At 41.6% G+C, this 27,634-nt stretch overlaps 1 protein-coding gene and 1 long non-coding RNA gene across 4 annotated transcripts in view; both read right to left on the bottom strand.

Annotated features, from left to right (window-relative positions):
* Positions 1–12,516, bottom strand: part of Gpnmb (glycoprotein (transmembrane) nmb) — a 29,090-nt gene extending 16,574 nt beyond the window's left edge. The window contains exons 1-4 of one of the 2 annotated variants that reach the window (XM_013510586.1): positions 12,308–12,516; positions 6,507–6,659; positions 5,411–5,554; positions 2,093–2,263 (exon numbers count right to left, since the gene is read on the bottom strand). In XM_013510586.1, the coding sequence (XP_013366040.1) occupies positions 2,093–2,263; positions 5,411–5,554; positions 6,507–6,659; positions 12,308–12,377 (538 nt within the window). In that variant the 5' untranslated portion in view covers positions 12,378–12,516. The remainder of the gene's footprint in view (positions 1–2,092; positions 2,264–5,410; positions 5,555–6,506; positions 6,660–12,307) is intronic. The other variant, XM_005377395.2, reaches the window with a different exon arrangement.
* A 6,980-nt stretch (positions 12,517–19,496) lies between these two features.
* LOC102013261 overlaps positions 19,497–27,634 on the bottom strand; it is an 18,206-nt gene continuing 10,068 nt past the window's right edge. The window contains exons 3-4 of one of the 2 annotated variants that reach the window (XR_001232700.1): positions 24,417–24,643; positions 19,497–20,607 (exon numbers count right to left, since the gene is read on the bottom strand). This is a non-coding gene — a long non-coding RNA (uncharacterized LOC102013261). Of the gene's footprint in view, positions 20,608–24,356; positions 24,644–27,634 lie in introns of those variants that run through there. The other variant, XR_259865.2, reaches the window with a different exon arrangement.

Raw genomic sequence — 27,634 nt, 5'->3', positions numbered from 1 at the left:
TTTTTTTGGTTTTTCTCCGGTACCGGGAACCGAACTCACGACCTTGCGCTTGCCACACAGGCGCTTTTGCCGCTGAGCTAAATCCCCAGCCCCTACAAATAAATATTTCATATAAATTAAGTGGTTTGGCACTTGAAGCACAGATTTTCCTATAAAAAATAAATTTAATGTAACAATGTTCAAGAGAATTAAAAAATTACCCCCAAAATTTACCTTCTTTTTGTAACACTATGACTGCAACTTTATCATTAAGCAGATTTCTTTGAAAAGATTGGAACTCTCCACCTTCTAATACTATTTGTGTATAAAAATACAGAAAGCAATGAAAGAGAAGCAAGAGTATGATAGATATAAAAGGGGGCGGCGTGGTTCCACAAACACATTTTTTTTTTTTCCAGTACTAGGAATCGAACTCATGACCTCATGCTTGCCAGGCCAGCGCTGTGCTGCTGAGCTAAATCCCCAGCCCCCCACAAACACATTTCTAGGGTGACTTTGAGTTGTCCCCTCCCTTTCATTCTCCAGTCCTCTCACAAACCGCCCCTGGCTGGCAGGTGAAAGCAATTCTTCTCCTCCAGGGCTCTAGGACTCTTCTGATCCGATTATGGTGCCCGACGGCCTGCCACTGACTGTTCGGGTTTTGTGAGATGTATGCTTGAGACCAGGACGTTTAAATGTTTACTGCACAGCTGAACAGGTGAGAAAAACACCCTGGTCTCGGGGCAGGGGTGATACCTGGATGGGCCCTTCACCTTGAGATGCAAGCACAGTTCTGCGGAGGCTGAGGAGGTGGGGTCTCTCTGGGCAGTGATACACGAGGGCACCTTAGTCCCAGTGCTGAGAGATGAGGCCACACTCAGTGGAGGGAGAGCATCGCTTAGCTCTGAGATCAGAGCAGAGGAAACCCAGGGCAGCCTCATTAGAAAAGCAGGGCAATTTCTAGGCTGAAGACTGATTTTAAATAAAGACGTGTGATCTGGTTAGGTTAATGGAATGTTAACTAAGCTCAAAAGCCTCAGGAGCAGCATTGCGTGTGAGTGAGTCCCTGGAAACTGTCAGGGCTGTCGTGGGACGGGCAAGCCAAGGAAATCATGATTGGTGAAGCGACTGACAGGGCCAGGACGGCACAGAACAAAAGTCAGCCTTTTAGAAATTGCTTTAAATAGGTGGGCATAACATCTGACATATGTTGTACTTTGTTTAATGGGTATGTATTATTAATGTCTTGTATTAATGTGTAAGTAAGCTCAATGAAGAAAAAGGAACTCACTCTAATTTATGATTTAGAAGTCTGGAGACTGATCAGATGGTAGTTTTCAAATACTCAGCACCAGGTGGCCCTGCTGATATTTTAAACTAAGAATTTAGCAGCTTTGCTGATAATAACCCAAATTTGCTTCTCCTAAAATAATCACTTCATCAAAATAAAGGAAAGTAAATACCATTTATAGTTTAAAAGGGTAGGCTATGTCAACGAAGAGTAGTTAGATTATTTTATTTCTAGACAATGGAATACTGTATTATGCAATCATTAAGCTAACATAAATAAATAATTTGTGACATAGTCTAGTGCTCATGATAGTATCCCAAAAGTATAATATATTAGGATTGTTATCAAGAAACATTCGTATTGAACACTAAGGTTAATGGTGTTCGTCTCTGCTATTAAGTTTGGATGCTTTTTTATTTGTGCTTTTCTGCATTTTCCAAATTTCCTACAAAGAGCATACATTTCTTTATTTCTTAAACATTCCTTTCAGAATATTAAAAAATAAAGACTAAATGTCTCTCCATGGGCCATCCAAAGAAACATTATTTTTTCATATTGCTGCTTTATATACAAAATTGAGTAGTTTTTTTTTTTTTTTTTTAAGAGCTGAAACTATTTCTTCTTTTTCTTTTTCCTTTCTTTCTGATTTCAATTCTTTGGGTGTCCTGGAGATTTAACAGTTAAGTAGGATTTCATTTTCTTTTTCAATGTCCACTAAACTAAACTCTGGGTGTTTAAATTCCAATTATAGGGTAAGAAAATAGGGAGTTAAAAGTACAAAGAAAAGTGAAAAGAGACCAAGAGAGGTTTTAAAATTCGAACCAAGCGTGTGAAAGACGTAGACGAAATTCCACTTTCTCCACCCGTGGGGGCGGGGGAACGGCTTGCCGTCGGGGAACACGTGGTGCCCAGCCGGGCCCGTGCCCGGGTCACTGTCCTCCGACCAGGCTGCGGTCCAGTTGTAAACGTACAGATCAGGAGACAAAGTAGAGTCTAAACAGAGGAAGAAACAAGGTACCATCGTCATCTGGACTGCTTCCAATGCCCGGCGCCCATCGCTGAATGAAACATGTCATACATCTTCTCATAACTAGTGTAAAAGCTGTTACAGGACGAAAAATCTCACGTTCACAATTCACCCAGTGGTGCGCTTAGGACTTGTACACTTTTTGGCATATTATGCTGTGTTTCAACGAGAGCATTATAGCAAGAGATTTTCAGGGATGTTTCATCTGCACCTTTCACTTTATACATTTGTCTTCAGATTGGGTCTCCCAGCCCCAGCCCCAGCCCCTTTTAAACCAAACTGCAGGGTGCTCGATCACACTCAGGGGTAGGGTTTTTTTCCTGTCTCGTTTGACACCATGGCTCCATTCCCAAAGACTTCAGCACAAGAAAGCCCCAAGGATACAGGGCACCCCAGGGAACCACACAGCAGCGCTGCATCCATGCACGCCTGTCCGGGTCTGTACGGACGTTTGTTCCCACTATACGTGCTGTTTCTCTCTTCAAGTTAATCAGAGAAAATCACTCTCTCCCGCCCTCCGTCCTTCCATAGATAGATCAATGTAGATATAGGTTTATATAATAGAGAAACATAAGGCTAGAGACACAAACAAATACAGTGAAGTGTTAAAATTGTTGAATCTAGATGGAGAATATTTGTGTGTGCAGCTCACTCTGCTTTCAAGTTTTCACATGTACGGTATTTCTCACTTTAAACAAGCCATGATCAAGATAATGTCATCTAGAAGTCCCTTTACCCTTTTATTTTTTTATGTCACTGAATTTTTTCCTTTGGTGTTAGGAATTGAGGATGCACTAAGCTGCATCCTCATCCCCTCTCTTCTTTTTAACATTTTATTTTTTTAAATTTTATTTTCTTTAAAAAATTTTTGTGACAGGGTCTCACTAAGTTGCCCAGGTGGGACTTCCACGTGATCCTCCTGCCTCAGCTTCCCTTAGTACTGGCATATCACTAATATTTTTGAAGAGCCTTGTTTTTTTTTTTTTTTTTGGTACCAGAAATTGAACTCAGGACCTTGGGCTTGCCAGGCAGGCACTCTGACACTGAGCTATATCCCCAGCCTTTGAAGAGCCTTTCTATTTATCAACCTATTAGTTGTTACTCTTTTTTATACTCAAATTGTCCCAAGTATGGTCGATAGAAGCCCCTTCAAGCTGGCCCCAGTATTCTTCTGACACAACCCTATTAGCCTTTGAACTTTTTCTTGTTTTCTGACATAGTAAGAAGTATCAGGTCTACCTGGTACTTTCTTATCCTAGACATAGAATCAGTCATTTCTTCAAAGATCTCAAGTTTTGGTGTTTTCGTTTTTTTCTTTTTGAGGCAGGGTCTCACTGTGCAGTTCAGGCTGGGCTTCAACTCACTTTGTAGCCCCGGCTGGCTTTGAGCTCACAGTGATCCTCCTGCCTCAGCTTCCTGAGTGCTGGGATTACAAGTGTGCACCAACAAAACTAGCTTCTAGTGTTTTTTCTTTAGTGATGACAGATTTTTAAAAATTTGTTTTGTTCTTATTAGTACACATTTGCAGTGTGTACCAATTATGTTCCTTGTGCGGAATTACTTCATGTATGTATCACATCTTTTTTCATCCCCTTCCCTCACCTCCTTCCCTAGTGATATAGATACTCTATGAAAATTTTTCATAAGATGGATTATTTCATACTCAAGTGCTCAGAGGGTTAGATCATCATTTCAGAACTTTGTAAGAATCAGCTTTGTTAAAAAGGGGAAATTAAAAAAAGAATGGGAAATACTACAAAATATTAAATAATTAACACCTTTAAAATATTAAACATGTTTTCTAAACAGAATTTAATGTTTTCCTCTGAGGGGGACAAAAAATGAGTAAGGAACAAGCACGCCAATTTAATAAGAGTTCTAAATAATCAGACCATAATTGGATTGAATATCTTTGTCCCTGAAGCTCAGTAAGTAGCTGTTTTATGATGTGTACAACTCTGACAATAATTTCTTCGATGTATCTGTGCATTTTAGATTAACGTACATGAAGAGCTTATCTCTTCAAGAGCAAAGCAAAACCAAAATGTATACCATTTAGCATTTTGCCAACCACACAGCATTTGCTTAATGTTGGCCAGCAGAAATTAAATTGATCAGCAAACATTTGTCAAATGGGTTATTCTTTTTTTTTTTTTTTGTAATATTGGGGATTAAACTAAGGAATGCTCTACCATTAAGCTACAGGCCCATCCCTGCCTCCCTTTATAAATTCTGAGACAAGTTCTCAATAAGTTGCCCAGGGTGGGCTACAGTTTGAGATTCTCCTGCCTCAGTCTCCTGAACAGCTAGGATTGTTTCCTGGTACCAAAAAAAAAAAAAAAATTTTTGATTGGAAAACTTCTAAAGAGGGAGCTATGCTTTTCTTATATACATTTATTGGATAGATAGCAAGGAGAGATAAATTGATGGTAAAGTTCTGTCTTTTCCAGCAGATATTGCAGAGAGTAGGAATTTTTCAATAACTATATTGTCTCCTAGCCAGAGGTAGCTATTGAACACTTGAAGTGTGACTAATCGGAATTAAGATGTGAGTGTAACATACTCTGCATTTCGAAGACTAGTATGAGAAAAGGAATAATAAAGAATCTCAATTCTTAAACATAATGTTTTAGATATACTGGATTAAATAGACTGCACGGTAAAAACTTAGTTTTCTTTTTGTTAAAGTAGTACTGTGAATGAAAAACTACGTATGTGTGCCCCCACACTCAGTTTAAGTTGGCTATTCTCTGAATAGCCAAAAAACTTCTCATTTTAATAAAATCTAAATCAGAGAATCAACAAGGTATTCTCCATCCAATGAACTGGGTACTAAGGAAAAGCTGTGTGTGACAGTGTTGCATCTAAAAGGTTGCACAAACAAACAAACAAACAAAAAATAAATAAATAAAAGGCTGCAGACAGGGAAGCAGGTCTGCCTGACGCTGATGTTCGTGAGGGGGCTGCGCCGGACCACACACTCCCGGTCCCTGTCACCCGTCTTGAGGAGGAGGGCGGAGGGAGCATCGCAGCATTTTGCACTTACAGAAACCTGTAACAGGGAGGCCAGGAGACAGCTCTCCAGGAGATGAGGAGAACCACCAAGTCCTTACCGTTTCTGCAGTTCTTCTCATAGACTATGTTGCCATTGGCATCTTCCTTTTGGCATCTGGGGAACACGAGGTTCACCGCGAATGTGATGTTTGAACCCACCAGCGCCGGGGAGTCGCTGGTCAGGACCGCTTGCACGCGGCCTCCTAGGGCAGCAAAACGTGGAGCTCACTGATCCGCTATCTCTTTCCTTTCCCACACTATTACACATTTAAAGTCAAGTTGAACCTATTAAAATGCCTCTTTGTGATACACTAGGTTTATTTTCTGGATGCCTAACTTTAGCTTTCAGAGTACAACATTCTAGAGGATGAATAACAACAAAAAAGACTAAAGAATTCTCTAACCACAAAAAGAACATTTTACTTAAAATAATTTTAAAAATTCTGCTCAACTGGGTTTGAGAGATGAATGTTAAACATTTGCATTTTTAAATCTTAAAACACAATGGCTAAAGGATTCGTTTTTTTATTTTAATGGAAAGCTATCTAAGATACTTTCTGATAAAGCACACTTTTTTTTCAGTGCTGAGGATCGAACCCAGGACCTTGTGTATGCTGGGAAAATGCTCTGTCACTGAGCCACAGCCCCAGCTTTTTAAAAATTTTATTTTGAGACAGGGTTTTACTAAGTTGCCTAAGTTTGCCTTGAACTTGCAAGCCTCCTGCCTCAGCCTTCTCAGTAGTGGGATTACAGGCATGTGCCCATGCCTCCCTGCCTTGTGAAGCAAGGCACACTTGAAAGTGGCTGAAGGCCACGCTTTTGAAATAATCAAAAAACACTTCAGTGTCACAGGTCTTCTACAGCTTACCATCCTTGTGTTCGTTAAATAGGATTGAGGCTAAACTTCTTGCTTTCCAAAATATTCCAAAGGCTAAGAATTTAGAATTTTCTAAGAAGACTAAACATCATTCTGTGACTTAGAGTGATAATATCGGGGTGAGGCCAGATTGCCAAACTTTGCTATCACTCACATGGCAACTCCAGTGCTATCGTTCATGAAAACCACGTGAACCATGAGACCTAAGAGGCTCCATAATCCACGAGACTTACTGGAGTAGGAAATCGCAGTCGTTTGGGTGGAGTCTTTTGACTTACCTTTCCAGGAGCTTTTCCACCTTGCATCTCCCCTCTTCCACACTGGGTAGAGTTTTTCATCCCAGTCGTTTTCATCAGAAGACCAGCCACGTAACTGGTTGTGCTCCCGCGTATAACCAGGTTGTCTGTCACTGCCCAGCACATCACGAAACCCTACGTCAGTGTCGGAAAGACAAATTATTTTATCTATTCAGTTTCTCGTTTAGTTCTTAGGCAACAACAGTCAAAGAAGCTTTTCATTTTCTACCGTTGGAAAACAACACGTAATATATGCAATACATCAAATTAATAGACAGTACTTTAAAAAAAAATCTCCTGCAAATACATTGAATGCAGCATTTGGAACCTATCTCTTTATATACTTTAAAATAATACAAAAACGTTTTTTGAAAGCTCATATTTTTTTAGCTATCTCTTGGCTTCTCAGTACCTGTCCTCTGAACATTTGGATTTGTTACAATATCATTAAGAAAAACTCTGATACCAATATTCTTCCTAGTAATTTTTGCATCTTTTTTCAGTCTGAACTACACTGTTGGCTGAAGAAATGCCAGGCCTAGGAGACTAAGACACACACACCAGGACTGGAGGTCCCATTCTGAAACAATGTTTTTATAGCCCAAAAGAGAATCTGTCTTGGTGAATGTTCCATATGCATTTTTGTAGTCCGTATTTTTTGGGTGGAGTTTGGGTGGGGGGTGTAGGGTGTTCACTTAGTATGTGCAGGGCTCTGCATTCAATCTCTAGCACAGGAAGAAAAAAAGACATTTGTGTCTAGTTGACAGTGAATTTTCTATATGCCTATAGATTTCCCGTCTATTCATTATTTATTTCAGTTGCTGAGAGAGGAATCTTGAAATCTTCAACTAAAATTGTGCATTTGCCAGTTGGCTTATTTCTTCTTCCAATTCTGTCAGTTTCTGCTTTATGTATTTTGAAGTTCTGTTGTTAGGTGTATATACATTTAGAGTTATTGTTTTCCTAATGAATCAATTTCTTTCTCTTTAGGAATTCACATTCTTTAACCCTGGTAATATTCCTTCTTCTGAAGAAAATTTTGATATTACTGATTAGTCTTTAACTGATATATCTTTTTACCATATGGTATATCTGTTTTCTTTTTGTCCCATCTGCTCTACCCTCTCCTTCTTTTATCCTGACTTTAATGTCAAGCAGTTTGATGTTTCTCATTAAATTTTATATATATATATATATATATATTTTTTTTTTTTTCTTTTTCTTTTTCTTTTTGAGACAAGGTCTCACTATGCAGTTCAGGCTGCCCTTGAGTTCACTTTGTAGCTGGCCTAGAACTTGCACCAATCCTCCTGCCTCAGCCTCCCGAGTGCTGGCATTACAGGCAGGTATTATGACACCCAGCTCCCATTAAGTATTACTTTAGCTCTTGTACTGAGATATATCAGTGGCTGTGAGCCTTTTAGAGCTTTCAGTGATAACAAACAGCCTGCTGCGGCATGAGTCTATCCCATCTGTTCTTTTTTCCTCCTTTCTTCTTTTCCTGTGCTTTTTGGAACTATATTTGGATTCCATTTTATTTCCACTACTGGTTTATTGCTATCCTTCTTCATCTTGTTTTGGTTTGAACGGTTTGCTCTCAAAAGAGTATATAATATTATACTTATTTCTAATCCTGAATTACTGTCTGTCTTTTCACCTGGCCTGACAATCCTGGTGGTCATGGGGTCTCTCCTTTCTTTGCACGTCATAGCAGATTGGTTCACTGCCTACCTAGCCTGACTTCTTTCTTTTCCCTTGCTGGCAGAACCTCCCTTATGACAGATCAAAATTCCAGAGGCTCATTAATGTAGCTCAAACTTTCCTTACAGCCTGTGCAGGAGCAAATGATTAAATCTTGGCCAGTGAGAGCTAAGAGGAAGACTTCTGGGAGCCTCCGGGAAGAGTTCTCCCCCTTTTTAAGAAGCAGCAGGTAAGAACTAACTCTACTGTTTTTTCTTTTTCAGAATTGATTTGGGAGATGGCAGTATAATGACATGATATCTGGACTGTGACAGTCATATTCACTGTGAGGACACATATCTGCGGAAATAGCTAACACATCAAGGGTATTAATAGAAAGCTGTAAAAGAAACAGAGTCCTGGATGACATCGTTGAGCCATCACTCCAGCTCTGCCTGCCTCTGGACTGATTGCTTGAGATAATAAGTGTCTTACTCAGCCTGTTCTGTTACAGCCAAAAGGTAATTATCTATACCACTCGGTCAGTTCCGATTCATATGCTGCCTTACATTGCTCTCTTACTGATTTATATGCTCCTATGTCTTGGCACGGCCATGAGCTCTTAGAGATCAGAAAATCTGTCCTCTTTTTAAGGAAGAAGCCTCCCTCAAGGAGCGGCATGCAGTGGGTGCTCAGAACAGTCAAGCTGAGTGCCTGACACTCATCTCTTTCTTCTGTTCCTCTTTTAGGTAGGGGCAGGGAGTGGCAGATGGAATTGGGGAGAACAATGAATTGGGTCTCGTGGGACCTAGTTTCTGGCTTAGTCCTGCTGCTGAGCAGGGTGTCTGACCTTAAGCCATGTGTTTTCTCTAGGCCTTCAAGTGGGATAAAACACAAATGTCCTATGATTCTGTTTCTACGTGGAAAGAGATACTAAGCAAGGACAGGAAGTTTATGTTTACTGATAAATGTTTATAATTGGAAATTCACTTTGAATTGAATCATGTGGAAAGAACTCAGATTATTTAGCTCAAACCCCTTCACTCTGTAGATGAACAACCCAGGCCTAAGAGAGTGGTGTGAGTCACCTCTAGGGTCATCTTTAACCTGAAGGAAATGAAGATTTACATCTTTTCATTCCTAGGATTGGCTCTTTCCATTATTCCAGAGAATATTTCTTACATCCTGAGAGAAAGCTGGTGTTTCCAGATATATAATCAAAACACAGATTTCTCCTCCAATTTTAACTGTCAGAAGTCAAGGAAAAATACAAATTTCAAAGAAGAATCACATGGGATAGACACAGATCAATGGGATAGAACAGACAATCCAGAAATAGACCCATGATGGTATGTCCTACTGATTCTTGGCAAAGAGGCAGAAATAATCCAATGGCAAAAGGTAGAGTCTAACAAATGGTGCTGTAAAAATGTAATAAGCGTAGGTGAAATCTTCAGGATCTAGCCAGGTATGGTGGCACATGCCTGTGCTTCTAGCTCATGGGAGGCTGAGACTCGAGGTCAGCCTGGGTTGTATAGACAGTTCAAGGTCAGCCTGAACTACATAGTGAGACCCTGCCTCAAAAAAAACACAAACAAAAACAAACTTCAAGATTTAGAGCTAGATAAGAATTCTTTTTAGACCTGACACCAAAGGTATAATCCATAAAGGGAAAAACTGATACAACATATTGGACCTCAGTAAAATAAGAATGCTTTGCTCTGTGAAACTGTGTGCAAAGAGGATGAAAAAGAGAACTGCAGACTAGGACATTTGCACACCACGTTTCCAACAGAGGACTAGTATCTAAAATTTAGCACTACAAAATAAAGCATCCAATGAGAAAATAGGTAAAAGAGATATATATCTCACCGAAGAGGATTTACAGGTGAGAGGATAGTCAACATCATTAGCCCGTAGAGAAATGCACAGTAAAATCACAATTACATTTCCCTATATGTCTCTCAGTGTGATCCCAGTGAAAACTAGTGACAGTACCCAATGCAGCTGAAGATGCAGAGAAACTGGGTCACTCATACGTTGCTGGTGGGAACGTAAACTGGTACAGCTACTTTTGGAAGTGTCTTGTAAAACTCAACACGCAACTGCCATATGACCAAATAATTGTATTCTTTGGCATGCATCCCAGAGAAATAGATCTTATGTTCACAGAATCTGTATGTGAATATTTATAGTGGTTCACCCTGTTAACCCAAATTGGAATAACCCAGATGTCCTTCAGTGGTGAATGGATAAACAAACTGTGGCACCTCCACACCACGGCACGGTACTCAGCAATAAAACGAAACCAATTATTGATGCAGCAACTTCAATCAATCTCCAGGGAATTGAGTTAAAAAAAAAGCCAGTCCCCAAATGTTACATACCATATAATTCCCTTTGTGTGGAATTCTCCAGACAATAACATTATACAAATGGACAGCGAAGTTGTGGTTGCCAGGGCCTAGGAGGCACTACGGGGGGAGGTGGTTGGGCTATAAATGGACCCACGAATCCTTGTGGTGATGAACTAGTCTCAGTTTTAACCAGCTCAGTGCCAGTAGTGTATCAGTTTTGCATTACGTTACCACCGGGAAAACTGGATCAAGGGAACCTTTCCGTATTATTTGTCACAATTTCATGTGAATCTGCGATTACCCTCAAAGTAAAATCTGAATTTAAAAATAAAAATAAACCCAGTAGTAAGTAGACATTAAAAGAAAAACGTGTGTGTGTGTAGGGGGTAGATGTGGGGGTAAATGTGGACTCACACCCAGCCCCTCTGAGGCTGGGGTCTGCACCCAGGACTCTGCTCTGCCCAACAGCAGAGAGCGGTGGCGGGGCTGGCACACCCCTTCCTCAGTGCCTTCTGCCTGCATTTTACCAGGACTGACTGCAGAGTGCCTGGGAATCCCTTGGCTTGTCCCTGTCCCTTCGGGCCAGAATATTTAGGGCAAGACGAACCCAGGAACGTCTGGGTTTATTGCACCGCCGGGCAGGCGTGCACTCCTTCTTCCCGCGGCGGGTACAGGGCTGCGTGCGAGGCTGGGGCGGGGCGGCCTCCGAGGCCCAGTCCCGGCGCAGTCTCTCGGCTGCAGACCGTTCCACTAGGGACACGACCGGGAGAAGTCTGTCTCCTAACAATCCCACCACGCGCGTCTCCCCGCCAAGCACTTCGGTTAGCTGATCTCACGAGAACTCTCGCTCCGCTTTGCAAATGAGGAAATGCGGCCCAGCCCCGCCGGCAAGCTGCACCGCTCAGGGCCAAGTTCCTGCCCTCCGCGGCCCAACGCGACAGTCACAGCGCCAGGCTTCCCCCGCTCTCCTAAGGCGCAGACCCGGACACGGGGTTGCCAGTTCTGGCGGTCCCGTTTGGACCCCTACCCCCACCCCCTTGTTGCGCACTAGAAGGGCAAGGGAATTAGGGAATTTTAAACAGAGATGCCCTGACCCCACTCCCAAAGCTGCCGATTTCGTTGATTGGGCATCAATGTTGTGAAAAATGCCTCATCCTCTAAAGCGTTGCTAGGGTAGAAAAGCGAGCACGGACTGTTCTCTCAGTAACCTCACTGCAGCAACAGCAGCAGCAGCAGCAGCAGCAGCAGGAGCAGGAGCAGCAGGAGCAGGAGCAGCAGCAGTAGCAGCAGCAGCAGTAGCAGCAACCTGGCGCGGGTCTTTGGAGAAAATTCAGCAGGGTTAGCAAGAGCTTCTGGAGCAGGAGAGGGCCTGCTGCAGATTTGGGACCTCGCCCACCATTTAACCCGAGCTCTCCACCCTGTTGGATGGAAGACAGACACTGTCGTAACAGCGTTGTTCTCCGCGTAGAGGCTGTCCTCCTTGCTCCCACCACTGCTCCGCAAGAGTGTGGCCACGGCAGTGGAAGGCAGCACCGTGGGGCCGGGTGGTTTCTGCTTCCCCTGAGCCCAAAGCAAAGAATGTGGGGGAGGCATTTTGCTATAGTTGCCTTTCCGACAGTTTGCGGAGGAAGAAATCAGTGTGGTCACTGGGGAGCGTCGGTCTGCTTTGGCACAGAGGACATTAGTACCCATCCCCTCAGGCCACGAGCTGGCGAAAGGGTGAAACACAGAAGCCGAGATACTCACGTCTGGCTGCATCCAGGGGCAGTCTTGCAGCCAGCAGCAGAAATCCCAGGACCCAGTAGAGACATTCCATGCTGAGCTCTCACAAGCCTGGGCAAAGCAGGGCTTCCCTCTCCTATCCGATCCTCGGAGAACAGGAGCAGTCTCCTGCGCTCTGGTGCACCCCTCTCTATTTTAATGAAACTCAGGGCCTCAGGGCAGATCATGTGATGGTATTAAGCAGCGCTGCCTGATGTGTTCTCCAAAATCCGACCTCTTACAGCTCATGTGCTTGTGACTCACCCTCTCTTGGCATCTATTTGCTCACTTTTCAGACGTGCACTATTTTTTTTTTAAATTTTGAGTCCACATCTACCAGTTTTAAGGAACTTTATATCCCATGTCCCTATTTCAATTTTCTTTACCAAATAAAAGTTCCATCCTCCAACCTCACTGATGATGAGGCTCCTGTTGTCCCTTAGTTGCCCACTGCCCTAAAGTGCAGGCTTGCATCTTTTCCTGTAATGTGGACGACTAGCTCCTCCAGATGCTAGCAAATGTCTGTATGTTCCTGTCCCCAAGAGGTGCTAGATGGGGAGGTGTCTCTCCAGCCATCTGAAATTCTGTCATACATATAAGGCTAATAATAGATGTATATTGTGGTACCAGAATGGTATGGAAACAGCATGCGGGCTTCCAGTAGCTTGTTTCATGTAGCATGTTTCAGTTGTACTGATGGGGAACAGAAATTAAATAACCCACGAAACAAAGTCCACTGAGCAGAACTGGCCAACTGCTCATATTCTTAGGTCAAACAGAGCTCTTTGGAGCTTCTTTTTCAGCCTCTGAAGCAAATGTGAAGGGAAAACCCAGGATAAGAACACATTATGTGTGACTATACAAAAGAGCTTTTTAATTTTATTTTATGGAAAAAAGCTAAAACAAAACTTCATTACAAGATGATAGGAGGATAACAATAGTTAATAATTGCATATTATTATCTTTAAAGTAGTTACTCAGAGTACAAGACATGGACATAAAAAACTCTCCAATTGATACTAGCACAAACCTTCCTTATTTTTTTATGAACTAAGAGACACTAATAGTATAACTAACTTGCATTTTTTCTCTTTTTCCTACTGTCCTTCCCCCCCAGTTCCTTTCTCCTTTTTAACAATTTCTTCCCATTTTACAATATCTATTGTACGTTTTAGATATTTACTCTTCTCACCCAAGGAGACAATATGATGTTTACAGACTCGAGTCTGATTTATTTCACTAATGAGAATGGTCTCAAGTTGCACCCATTTACCTATAAAAGTCCCAGTTTATCCTTCTTTATGGCTGAGTAGTACTCCATTGCACAAAAAGACTACATTTTTTTCTGTGCATTCCTCGGTTGATGGGCATTTGGGTTGTTTCTAGGATTTAGCTATTACAAATTGTACTGCTATAAACATGAGTGCACATATATTGCTGTGGTATGATGTTTTTAATTCTTATGGGAACACACCCAGGAAGGGAATAGCTAGGTTGACTGGGACCTCTAATCCTAATTTTTTGAGGAATCTCTATACTGAATTCCACAGTGGTTGCACCAGCCTGCACTCTCACCAACAGTGGAGAAGTGTTCCTTTTTCACCACAGCCATGCCAGCATTTGTTACTGGTTGATTTCTTGATGATAGCCATTCTTTCTGGAGTGAGATAGAATCTGTGTTGTTTTAATTTGCATTTCTTGAATGACCAATGGTGTTGAACATTTTTTTCATATATTTATTTTTTGTTTGTATTCCTTCATCTGAGAAGTATGTATCATCTCAAATGCCCTTTTTTGGATTGGGACTTTGAAATTTGGGGGTTCTAATTTTTTTCAATTCTTTCTATGTTCTAAATATAAGTCCTTTGTCTGAGGGACAATTGGCTAAAATTTTTTGCCAATCTGTGGGCTGTCTTGTTACTCTGCTGGTGATTTCTTTTGATGTGCAAAAGCTTTTTAATAAGATGAGGTCCTAGTTGTTGATTCTCTGAAGTATTTCTCCTGCAGTCTGGGTTTTGTTCATGAACTCTCTGCCTATACATATGTCTTCAACATTTCTACCTACTTTCTCTACCAGTAGATTTAGTGTTTCTGTTTTAATATTTAGATCTTTGATCCATTTTGACTTCAGTTTAGTGCATGGTTATAAAAAAAGTTTTTAAATACTGTATACATGAATAAATGAATAATAAAAATATTAGTTTGATGTAAGTACTCTGGTTCTGTTTACTTTCTACACTGTATGTGATTTTTACAATTAAAAAAGACTTTCAAATTCAGGGACAAATTATTTTAACTATTATTGCCCTTTTTGTTGGCATGGTTCAGGCTTGTATTTTGAGCTAGGTTAGCCACCTCTGTCTCTACAAGATTGGAAGCATTAAACTCTTCTGTTATAAAACCTTACTTTTATTTTGTTGTTCTAGGGAGGTATGATGATCAAATTTCTCTTTCTGTGTCCTCACCTCGCTGGCTAATAAGGAGAGGGAGCAATGACCAGGGCAGAGGTCAAGCAGTTGGCAACATATGGTTTATTTTATGTTGTTCCTTGAGACAAGGCTACTTGGGATAAAGAATGTACCTCAAGTTTGTTTAGTTTTGAAAACTAAAAATCATAACCGTGAAAAAAGTTTGAACTAATTCATTGAAAGAAGTGAAACATCTCAATTATTTGGATTTACACAGATGATTACTCTATTAAAAATGACACTGAGGAACGCAAGTACTAGTTCTTTTTTGAGAAGTGCTCCTAATTGCCTCTAAGCATCTTGATTTCTATCACTTTCCCTGGTGGCTACCGTCCTTGTTTGAGGAGCAGTATGTGAGGCGCGACAAGAGCAGCAGCCACCTAAGGGGACACGTGGCGTGACAGGCAGCTACCACACTCAGGAATCACAGCAGGCTGCAGAATTAATATTTTTAGTTTTAGAAATTGCTCACACTGAGTGTTTTATTTTTATTTTTATTTTTATTTTTTTTTCGGTTTTGGTTTTTCTCCGGTACCGGGAACCGAACTCACAACCTTGCGCTTGCCAGGCAGGCGCTTTTGCCGCTGAGCTAAATCCCCAGCCCCCTCACACTGAGTGTTTTAAAGTGAGGTCATAACATTTAGCTACAGTCTCTTCCCCACCTCCTGTAAACAGCTACTGTACTTGTTCTGTACTACAGCTATAACAAATTGCCAGAGATTTGGAGTCTTAAAAATACAGATTTCTTATCTTACTGTTCTGGAAGTCAAAAGTCTGAAGTGAGTCAAAAGTCTGAAGTGAGTCTTACTGGCTAAAGTCAAAATGTCAGCATTGTGGCTCTAGTGAGGGATCTGGTTGTTTTTGTGTTTTCCATCCTCTAGAAGTTTCTCATACTTCCAGCTTGTGGTCTCCTTCCGTCCCCAAAGCCAGCAATGGCTGATTGAGTCTTTCCTGGATCTCATCCCTCTGACACCAGTTCTGTCTCCCTTGTTTACAGAATGCTTGTGATTACCCTGGGCCTACCCGGATGCTCTAATAGCATCTCTTGAGTTAGCTGATCAGATGCCTCCGTTCACCTGCAACCTTCCTCTCCTACCCTACGACATACCGACAGGTTCAGGGGCTACAGTGTGCACATCTTTGAGGCACCGTTTTCCTGTCTAGCAGTTATATAGCAGGCGACGTGGCAGAGAATTCTAAAGGTAGATCACAGGAATAAAGAAGGAAAGCACCTCCCCAAAGGGACAGGCCTGCTGAAACTAACCCTGTCACATCTGGCCGAGTGGAAAGGGAAGAATAAACTCAAAGGGATCACTTCAAAGACTGACAGCCCATGTGACTACCTTGCTCTAACGGGGCCTTTCAACGTGCCATAATCAGAGTCACGGCTTTCAGATTTAAGCCTAGCCAGTGACTCAGAGACTCCTGGTTCATGTCTAGCTCTTCGGTCTCTCCTGTCTGGGTGCGCTCTGCATGAATGGGTAACCAAAGTCCCTTGTTCCCGAGGTTTCCTAAGCTTTGAAATGGCTTTCCCACCCAAACGCTTTCCCTTTACATTTCAGGAAAAGAGGAGAAAATGGGCCACGAAGGTTAGTGGATCCTTTTCAGCCAGTCACCTCTGCAGTGGCTTCAGCCTGAAGGAATCAGAGTGCAGGCAGAGGTTTTCTTCTTGATTGCTGCCGCAAACACTTTTTTGGGGGATGTATTTTCTCATGGATTTCCTGACCTTATGTGAAATCAGAGTGGCAAGCATGCAACAATGTGGATTCTCTGAATTATTAGTGTAGAAAGACAGTAAGAGATAAGTGCTTATTGTGCAGTTGTGTGTATGTTGGGTTTTTTGTGGTGTGTGGGTTTTGTTTGTTTTGTGGTGCTGATGAGGGAACCTGGAGCCTGGTGTGCTAGGCAAGTGCTCTACCACTGAGCTACATGCTGTACGGTGCAGTGGTGAATGTGCTTTTCTTTTCTGCCTTCAGTAACTGGAGAACAGTTGGATACGAGCAAGAAGCGGAATGGTGAGAGAGAAGGGGGAGGGAATAGGAATAGGAGTGTAATCTTGGCTTTCAGTTTTATGATAATTGTGAATTATCCGGAAATGTCTCAGAGCCTTGGAACAGCAGCATTGTACCCACTTACTGGAAATACATGATAAGGCCAAGAGAAGCAACTAGACCAGAAATCAAAAAGGAAGCTGGCTGTTGGAGAAAGATTAGGAAACTACAGATAGAATACACCTTAGATCCTTATTCACAAATGTAAATCCACCTTTTCCTCGAGGGAATTTTTTTCCACATCAGATAGAATTTAACTCAGCAAGCTCTGCCAGAGATCAACCTTCCTATAATGGTCATCACCCACCAAAGCTTGAACAAAAATTACAGCACACAGGGTCTCACTGAGAGGAAAAGGCATTAACCCCTAAAACAGAATAGTACAAGACGTTGTTTGAATTCCTAGTGTGGGAAGTTCCCAATATAAAGACAAACAGGGAGAATACTGAGCCTTCACATCCCATCACATGTGGGTAAATTTCAAAAAGAGAGCGGACACAAAAGGTCATATATTAGAAGCCGGGTGTGTTGGCACATAGCTATGATCCCAACACTCAGTAGGCTGAGACAAGAGGTTCACTGTGAATTTGAGCCAGTCTGGGCTACATAGTGAGACCCTGTCTCAAGGAAAAAAAAAGTCACATGTTACATCAACCTGTTCATAAGAAAGTCAGAATAGGAAAATCCAGAGGAGCAGATGCAGACTGATGATTGGGTGATCGCCAGGAGCAGTACAGGGGAGGGAACGGGGAACATTAGCTTTTACTTTGGAGTGATGAAAATGTTTGGGAACTTGTTAGAGGCGGTTGCATATCACTGTGAATGTACGAGATGCAACCAAATCGTTCACTTTGGTTAATACTATTAGGGGAATTTGACCTAGATAAAAGAGAATGCTCATTCATGATTAATTCAGTAACACCCTTCGTCAGGAGTGGCAGGTGTAATGCTAAAAACTGAGGGTGAAAAGAAGCCAAAGGCTCCTGGATTGAGGGAGACACCAGCTTGGGAAAGAAGCACATGTAGGGCCATTAGACGTCATTCAGGGCTTGAAGGAAGAGGCTGTTCAGTCCCACTGGGCAGTGCTGTCCAGCAGAGGCTTAACATGAGGCTCGTGTGTAAATTAAACTTCCTGGCAGCCACATTTAAAAAGTAAAAAGAAACAGTTAAAGTGATCTGAATAAGGTGCTTTGTTTAACTCAACATATTGAAAACATTATCATGTCAACAAGTCATCAACGTACAACATTATTGACATATTTTGCATTCCTTTTTTTTTTTTTTTTTACACAAAACCTTTGTAATCCAGTGTGTATTTCATAGCAAATGTCAGTTTAAGCCAGCACCTTGCAGACGCTCGCCAGAGGCTACTGTCTTGGGGGCAGCACAGATCTGGAGGGACAGGGCTCTTGGGATGCTGTAAGCAGAAAACTGTGGGAGTCCCGGCCCAGGGGTACTGAGGACGGAGGGGAGCCCAGGCCTGCTAGCTGTGAGGGGCCTGGAGAGTCCAGGCTGATCTGTGTGGAAGGACAGTGGGGCAGGGAGGTTTTCATGCCCATCTGGTATTTCTTTCCCTGACTGATTTTCCAGGACTGGAGATAAAAAGAGGAAACACAGCAGCAGACTTCCCATTACATGTAATTGAGTTAATGAGCACTTCCCACACTCGACGGTTCGTCTCTGGCATTCTTTTCAAAGCAGAAATAAATCTTTCACAACTTGGTGGTACAACTTTTGATCTCATCTTAGTCATCAGTACTTTGCTCAAGGTAATATTTCAGTGTTGGCCCAGACAGTAAAATCTCTCAGGCAACTGATTTCAGGTTACATGTATCTGTAACTTCAAAATTTTTCAATTTTGTTTTGAAATAATTTTAAACATACAAGAAAGTTAAAGAATAACAAGAATTCTCATGGACTCTTCACCCAGGTTTACCAATTTTAATAGTTTATTTTGCCACATTTGCATGATATATAATGTACATGTATTTTACATATATATGATATCTAATTTACATACGCATATACATGTATTTACATATACATGTATATACATATATATGTATGCACACATGTTGTTATTATATACTTTAAAAAAGTGAACTATAAATTGTAGACATAATGCTCCTTTACCTCTTTTTTTGGCACAGGAAATCAAACTCAGGACCTTATGCCTGCCAGGCGGGTGTTTGTGTCCATGGGCTATTTCCTCAGCCTTCCTTTACCTTTATTCTGTTTTTCCTTTCTTTTTTTAGCATTGGAGATTAAACCTAGGGCATTTGAATTGTGCTACATTCGTAGCCTTTCTTTTTTTTTTCTTTTTGAGACATGATTTCACTCTGCAGTTCAGGATGGCCTTGAATGCAGTTTGTAGCCCAGGCTGGCCTTGAATTTGCAGCGAATCCTTCTACCTCAGCCTCTCTTTTTTTTTTTTTTTTTGGTTTTTCTCCGGTACCGGGAACCGGACTCACGGTCTTGTGCATTCCAGACAGGCGCTTTTGCCGCTGAGCTAAATCCCCAGCCCTACCTCAGCCTCTCAAATGCTGGGATTACAGATGTACACTGCCAGGCCCAGCCATCCTAGCCTATTTTGTACTTTGAGACAGGGTCCTGCTAAATTGCCCTGGCTGGGCTTGAACTCTCCATCTTCCTGCCTTGACCTCCCCTAGTGCTTGGATTACAGATATGTGTCACAAAAATGCCAGGCTATTTTTACATTTTAAAACTGTCTAAGATCAAGGACATTTTCCTAACATTAGTACACTGTGATGATCAAAATCAGAAAAGGCAACATCATTACCATAACAAGTATCCAATTTTGCCAATTATCCCAATAACTTCTTTTAGAGAAACCCCTCAACCTTGCATTGTATTTAGCTATGTTCATCCATCTCCTTTAATCTGGAATATCCCCTCAGCATACTTTATCTTTCATGACATTAATATTTTAAAAGCCAATTTTTTTATAGAATGCTCCTCATTTTGGAGGTATGTGATGTTTAGATTTAGGTATCTTTTGGGCAAGAGTGCCACATAAGTGATATTACTTCCTATAAAGCACATCACATCTTCTAATACCTTTTGGACATTTTTATTCATTAAATTAAAAATGATAGGACTTAAGTAAAGTACCTTCAAACTGTTAACACAGGACAAGGTATAGATTAAACTCCAGGTCTAGGACATCCTTGTTGACTGCAGTTTAGAGGCTTATGTCAGTAAGACAGACACTTCAATTCCTGTTTATAAGATAAAGTTTAATGGACATAAAAAGTGGCAAGTTTATTCTGATTTTAGTACATATGTGAAAATCCTAAAAAATGTGATTTTATAGAAAATATTTAAATAAATAGAATGACACCTAACTCAGCTCAAATACATAACATGTCCTTTCTTGTAGCAGATCAGTTTTTATAAGAGGCTGCATTCCAGAAGGGTTCCACCTCGCCTTCCACCTTCAGCGTTTTCTTAGTTCACTAGGTCTGGACAATAACTTTAATGTGCATTTATGCACTTTTCTTTTAATAATTATATGAACCTAAAGCTGATGTATCTTTATAGCTAAATGGCATATTTTCATTAGTCCCTTCCATAGAATAACTGATAATAAAGGATAAGGAAATAGAAGCAAAAGAAATTCAGTCGAGTGAAGGGGTGCCCAGCTGTGCCAAATGGAATAGGAGGGTTCCAGGGCTGAGCTGAGGTCTCTGAGCAGAGCTGGATTTCAGGCCAGTGTCATGGCCTCACCCTCACTCCTCCAAGGGACCTGCAGGACAGGGTGGGAGGGAGGTGATGGCTGGAAGCTGACACAAACTCCCCTGCCCACCCGCCTTTACACCCAATTGCCACAGAATGGAAATTCTACTAAGATTGCGTGTGTGGGGAAAAACCTGAGACCCTGGTAAGGAACAAGTAGAGCAACTGAATTTTATTTTATTTTCTTATGGTGACAGGGGTCAAATCCAAGGCCTCATGCATGCTAGGCAAGTGCTCTGCCAGCCCCTGAGCAACTATGTTTTCAAACAGAATATAAAAATCATTATATCAAAACCCTCCTGGCTGGGAATGGTGCTGCATGCCTGTAATTCAAGTACATGGGAGGCTGAGGCAGGAGGATTGCCATCAGTTCGAGGCTAGCCTGGGCTACATAGTGAGTTTAAGGCCAGCCAGGGCTACATAGTGAGTTTAAGGCCACCCTGGGCTACATAGTGAGTTTAAGGCCAGCCAGGGCTACATAGTGAGTTTAAGGCCACCCTGGGCTACATAGTGAGTTTAAGGCCAGCCTGGGCTACATAGTGAGTTTAAGGCCAGCCTGGATTATATAGGAAGACCCTGTCTCAAAAAATCAAAGCCAAAAAAAAACAAACAAAAAAAGAACCCTTTACAAAGTGGACATTTCAAGACTGCTAGTTTTAAAAGTTACCTTGCTTTCCTTGTTAGTCCTTATTGGATTTTGCCCTCTTTTACCCAGCTGCAGTGAAGGATGCAGAGGCTCATAAACAGGACATGCAACATGGGAGTGTGGAGAGTCAAAGGCACTGTCTGTCGGGGCATGCTCGTGGGCTCTGAGTCACGAGGGCCAGGTCACATGCTGAGCTCTGGCTCCAAGGCTCCTGAGAACCTGTGAGCTCACGTCCCAGCCTTCCTTTGTACTTTGGCCCTGAACCATCACCATAGTTCTGTCTGATTGCTTGTGTAACCACGGCGAGCGATCGCTCTGGTGGTTCTACGGGCCAGTCATCCAGGATCTGAGAGCTCTGATTATGCAAGGCCGGTGCGATACTACTCAACTTGTGACCCTGCGCCGTGTGACTCTGTCTAGCAGTTGAGGGTCCTGACTGTGGAAACTTACCTTTCACTAGAAGGGGTCAACCAGAACCTATGAAAGCTACTTGGCTAAACTTTGTGCTTCTACAATTTGAACGACACTTAAAACTGTTTGGAAAAGTTATTTTCTTTTGCGGTGAGTTAGTCATTAGGAAAGATTAAAACTCAAATATTACTTGGTTCTGCACATTAAAAAAAATAGTTCAGATTTCTCAGTTGTCTTTCCAAGGACAATAATCAGCCTATTAGGGTTGGGGTAGAAGCTTTTCACTACCTATCTCAGAACTGTTCTCCTTTTCCTCATTCCCTGATGCTGCTAAAGTTTTGGTGGAGATCTCTAGTTCTCAAAGGAAGGGATTCAGCCCTGGTCTAAGGGAGCTTGTGACCCATTTCTGGCTAATGCCATGGGGGAAGTCTGCTGTGGGGCTTATGTTCCTCTGCTGAAAGAGGGACAGACAGTCATGTATTGTTCAATGGCAGGATATATTTTGAAATACGTATCATTAGGTGATTTCATCATTATAGGAACATCGCAGTGGACTTATACAAACCTAGACAGTGTAGGCAATAGGAACTTTTCAGTACTTCACTTTATATATATTTTCGGTGCTAGGATGAATCCCAGGCCTCATCCTTGCTAGGTCCAGCGCTGAGCTACATCTTTAGCCCTGTTATATAACGACAGTGACCACTTTTCTCATGTTGCACAGTAATCTAAGCACTTCACATGCTCACTCCAATGCTCTGCAGTAAGAACTTGGTTTTACAGATGAGGAGACTGGGGCACCGAGAATAATTTACCAAAGATCACAGAGCTAGTTAGCCCTGCAACTGGGACTGAACACCCGATGTCTGCTTCCACAATCTGTCCTTGAGCACTCTTCCTGTGCTAAGTTTCACTAGGTGTTAGCAGCGTCCAAAGCCATATCAGCTACATACTTTGGAAGTCTTAAATCTTTCTTTCACCCAACACTATGGTTGGAACCCAGGGCCTCATGCATGCTAGGCAAGAATTCTACCACTAAGCTATATACTCAGCTCTTGTATCTTTTTTAAAGAATATCTTTCTGGTGCTTTTATTTCTCAGGAAATTAGTATACCACTCACTGGAGGTCCCTGTTCTTTACGAGTGTCACTCACCATACCACAGCCTGGCCCTCTGTGACCTGGGTATTGAGAATGGCAAAAAGAGGTCAAAGGGAGCCATTCTTATGACCCGAACCTTTTAATCTGTGGGAAAGACTTTGGCGTGTCTTTCTAAGTCTTGAAAATAAAAGACTGCATTTTGCACTGTCAACCAGACCAAAATACTGCCAGTGGGTAGAATAAAATGAGGAGGAAAGAAAGCAATTAGAACAATGTCAGTGAACTATTTAAAAGGGAAAGTTAAAGATTTTTGCATTTGAGCCCTCCAATGTTAAACTGATCTTTCAGGTCAACACTTTGGAGTGTGTTCAAACTCAGAAAAAAGAGCGACACTCTCCATTAGCCAGCAATAACAAGAGGCATTTTCAGTGGGGTTTAATGCCGGGCAGAGGCTACCGCCAGCATGAGAATAACTAGGGGGACTGAACTCACTGAACTGGTCTGTGCTGTTTACTGATGTTCAAAACTAAAAGACCCCATTGATTCAAGTTCTTTGCCCCTGAATCTTTTAATCAAGTGTGCAAGGAATTGGCATGATGCGCACAGCCAAAAAAAGCGATACCATGAAAAAAAGGAGCATAAAGGAAGTAGGCTTTTCTGGCAGGAATACACCAGACGCTGTGAAAGGGAACACTGCCCATCTGTAGGGCTGGGCCAGGGGCCACAGCTGTCAGATGGGGCCTGAGCCGAACACGTGGCTTCTGCTGAGGGAATGGATTTCTGAGAAAGAATTACTGCTGGGCTGAGGTGCTAAAGAAGAGCTCAGAATGGTGAGCAGGACAGCTGGAGCTGGCACCAGGAAGGCACAGGAGGCCCTGAAAGACAGCCCTGCCCAGTGAGGACTGCTGCGCCACGACATGCCAGCCCCAGCCTCCACCAGTCCTCCTGGCAGGAGGTGGCTGTTCTTCTGGGCCAGTTCCCACCAATGCCAAGACACGCAGGGCTGCAGTTCAGAGGCTTTTAAAAGGAGATTATAAAAATACGCTTCAGCAGGAATAGCCTTAGAAAGACAACAGGCCACAAGGGGACAACCTTGTACGTGAGGCAGAGTAAAAGGGCAGTCAGGAAAATACACAGAGCGGGAGGGGGCGGGGGAGAAGGGGAGGAGGAAGAAGCACTAAGACTGTTCTTTCTCCCACATACATCTCCATGTGTATATTGACATTTTATTACGAAGAATTTCATTCACATATAAAAACTGTACAGCAGTTCCCTGTTTATCCATCACTTTGACTTAATAATTATTAACATTTGGTCCTATTTTATTAATATAGTTTTATCTCTTTATGTGTCATGATTTTAAAACAAATCCTAGACATTTCCTAAATGCTTCAGGACACGTCACACACACACACAAAGAACATAGCAAGGTGTACTGGCACACACCTATAATCCCAGCACACTGGGAGGCTGAGGCAGGAGGATCACAAGTTTAACCCCACCTTGGGCAACTTAGCAAGTCCCTGTCTCAAAATTAAAAAAGCACTAGAGATGTAGCTCAGTCAAAGACTACCCTCAATCCCTAGTACTACACACACAAAAACTGAAGTTAGTAATTCTTTAGTGTCACTTTCTACTTAGACCACAAATTCACTACCTTACCATCTCCAAGGTCAGCAGTCTAGTCCAGCCCAGCTGGCCCTCCGCTCAGGGTCCTACAGGCTGTGGTAAGGTGTCACTGGGCCATGTTCCTTTCTAGACCTCAAGGTCCACTTTCTTGCGGCTGTTAGTGGAATTCAGTTCCTTGCAGTTATGTGACTGAGGTTCCTCTTTCTTGAGGGTCAGCTCCTTACCATCCCAGTTTTCTGTTGCTCTTTGCAGCCCAACCCCTCAAAAGAAGCAATGTTTGTGTAAGTGTATTTACTCTATTAATTAAAATTACTATCAATTATTATTATTATTGCTACTATCCTAGTAAACACATTATTATTATTATTATTATTATTATTATTATTGCTACTATCCTAGTAAACACATTATTATTATTATTATTATTATTATTATTGCTACCATCCTAGTAAACACATATATAATGGATATTTTGTGCCAGGCACTGCTTTAAAAATCACTTTACAAACATTAATCCCTTTAATTCTGCATAATAACTCTCCTTGGGTAGATAATATTAATACTCCCATTTTACAGGTGATTAAAGTGAGACACAGGGAGGTGAAGCAACTTGGCCAGTGTCACACAGCTAATAAATGATATAGCTGTAATATAAACCCAAGAAGACTAGTACTAGAATCTGTGTTCTTACCATTAAATATAATACATTACACAAGAATACTTTGGAATTTTGTCCCCAAGCCTGAGTGATGGGGTTGGGGTTGGCCCACTAACATTTACCCCAACTTCCTCCTAAAGTGCCTTCCAGCATTGCAGAGGCCAGAGAGCTAAAAACGACATTTCCTGGACTTCTTGAAATCAGGGTCTAGCTAATGGTACACTTCAGGGTCCAAAAAAAACAAGAATGACTCAAATCCATAGCTAATACAAGGAAGAAAATTTTTTTTTTTTTTTTTGGTTTTTCTCCAGTACCAGGAACCGAACTCACGACCTTGCGCTTGCCAGGCAAGCGCTTTTGCCGCTGAGCTAAATCCCCAGCCCTAAGGAAGAAAATTATAAAGGTGTGAGCAGAAATTAATAAAATTGAGATAATAAAAACCAATACAAAGAATCAATGTTTGAAAAGCTGGTTCTTTGAAAGAATAAACAAAATAGACAAGCCCCTGGACAATCTTATAAAAAAAAGGGGAAAGAAAAGACCCAAATCAATGGAATTAGAAATGAAAAAAGCAAAAATCACAATGGATACTGCCGAAATTCAGAGGTTATTAGTAACTATGTTGAGATACTGTACTCTAATAAATTGGAGAAGGAAGTAGTGGATAGATTTTTAGATACATATGAATTACCAAAACCGAAGCTGGAAGATATAAAACCCTAAATAATCTAATAACAGACAAAGAAATTAAAGCAGTAATTAAAAAAAACCTTCCAACTAAGAAAAGTCCAGATCCTAATCGATCTGCTGATTTCTACAAGAAGTTTAGCAAAGACATCATACCAGTACTACTCAAAATCTTTAATTAAATTGAAAGGAAAAGAGTACTCCTGAAGTCATTCTTGGAAGCTAGCATTACCCTGATTCTAAAATCAGAAAAGGACTCAAATAAAAGCAGAACAACAGGCCAATCTCTTTAATGAACACAGACGCAAAAACCTTCAACAAAAGACTGGCAAACAAAATGGAGCAAATCATCAAAAACATCATGCATCATGACCAAGTAGGATTTATCCCAGGGATGCAAGAATGGTCCAACATATGCAAATCAGTAAGTGTAATACATTTCATGTACAGAAGTAAGGTCAAAAATCACATGATCATCTCAACTGATGTAGAAAAAGTCTTTGATAAAATCCAACATCCATTCATAATTTTTAAAATCCTGAAAAAAGTAAGTATAGTAAGACTTCATCTCAATCTGATAAAATCTATCTATGAAAAATCTGCAATCAACGTCCTATAAATGGGAAAAAGCTGATAGCTTTCCTTCTAATATCAGGAACAAGACAAGGATGTCCACTATTACCACTACTGTTCAATATAGTTCTCAAAACATTAGCCAGAGCAAACAGGCAAGAGAAAAATAAACAAATAAAAGGGGTATGTAGAGGAAAGGAAGAAATGAAATTATCATTACTTGCAAAGGACAAAACCCAAAAACTTCCACCAGAAGATTCTTAGAATTAATAACCAAATTCAGTAGTGTATCAAGATATAAAGTCAACACTCAAAAATTGATAGTGGGAGACTACCAAGATGGCAGAGTGGTAAGCAGCAGAGAAAAAGCCTCTCTGAGAGTTGCCATCCAGATGCAACATGAGGAATACAAGAAGGAGGGAAGTGGGTCCCCTTATCCAGGAAGCATCTGAAATGTGAATTGAATCCCACAGAGGGAGGAAAGAGAGAGAAACTTTAATGAAAAAGGAGGAGGTAGCCAGTGGTGCCTTCTCCTTGAAATGGGATTCACTACTCGAAAAGAAGAGTTAAAACCTGCAAACACGGTGACTGCTGGCGACCCCAGAGGCCTCCACAGAGACACACAGCAGAGCAGGGGAGCAGTGGACGTGAAGGACTATACTAGCTGGTGGTTGAGTGCTGAGGGCATAGCAGTCCTTGCATGTGAGAACGATTGGCCTGGAGCCATCTTGGAGAGGAGCTGGCTGAGCTCAGAACTCAGAGCCATTGCAGGCTCTATCTAGTGGCTCCCAGTTGGGCTCAGGCCAAAGGAAGGTGCTCTGACTGCTGCAAGCTGAATGAGTCTGGTCTAGGCCAGAAGGCATAGGCTTGCTGAGATTATCCACTACCTCGCCAAAAAGCTACTGCTGGCTTGCTGTGATAGCTTGGCATGGATTGGGATTCTGTCTCCACACACTGTCTACCAGGAACAGCAGAGACATACCTGGAAGTGGACTTTTTTCTTTCTTTCTTTTTTTTCTTTTTCTGTCTCTCTTGTTTGTTTTTTGTTGTTGTGCTTTTGTTTTTGTTTTTTCTTTTTCATTGTTTGATCTTGTTTTTATATGAGTGTGAATGTGGTTTTTAGCCTCTGTGTGGTTGCAGTTCTGTTCTGTTCTTTTTATCTCTTCCTTCTCTCTTTCCTTCCAGTCTTCTGCACCAGTTTCCCAAAGTTAGCATGATCCCCCTTTGTCCTCCAGCCTTACTTCTAATCTCTTCCTCTTCTTCCACTTCTCTATTTTCTCCCTAACCCATTTAAAATTTTCACCCCTGAGGGCAAAATTGATTTTTTTTTTTT

Source organism: Chinchilla lanigera, unplaced genomic scaffold, assembly GCF_000276665.1.
Source record: "Chinchilla lanigera isolate Chin_1 unplaced genomic scaffold, ChiLan1.0 scaffold00009, whole genome shotgun sequence".
Classification (NCBI taxonomy): Eukaryota; Metazoa; Chordata; class Mammalia; order Rodentia; family Chinchillidae; genus Chinchilla; species Chinchilla lanigera.
Note: the sequence above shows the minus strand (reverse complement) of the source record. Positions and strands in the feature narration are given on the sequence as shown.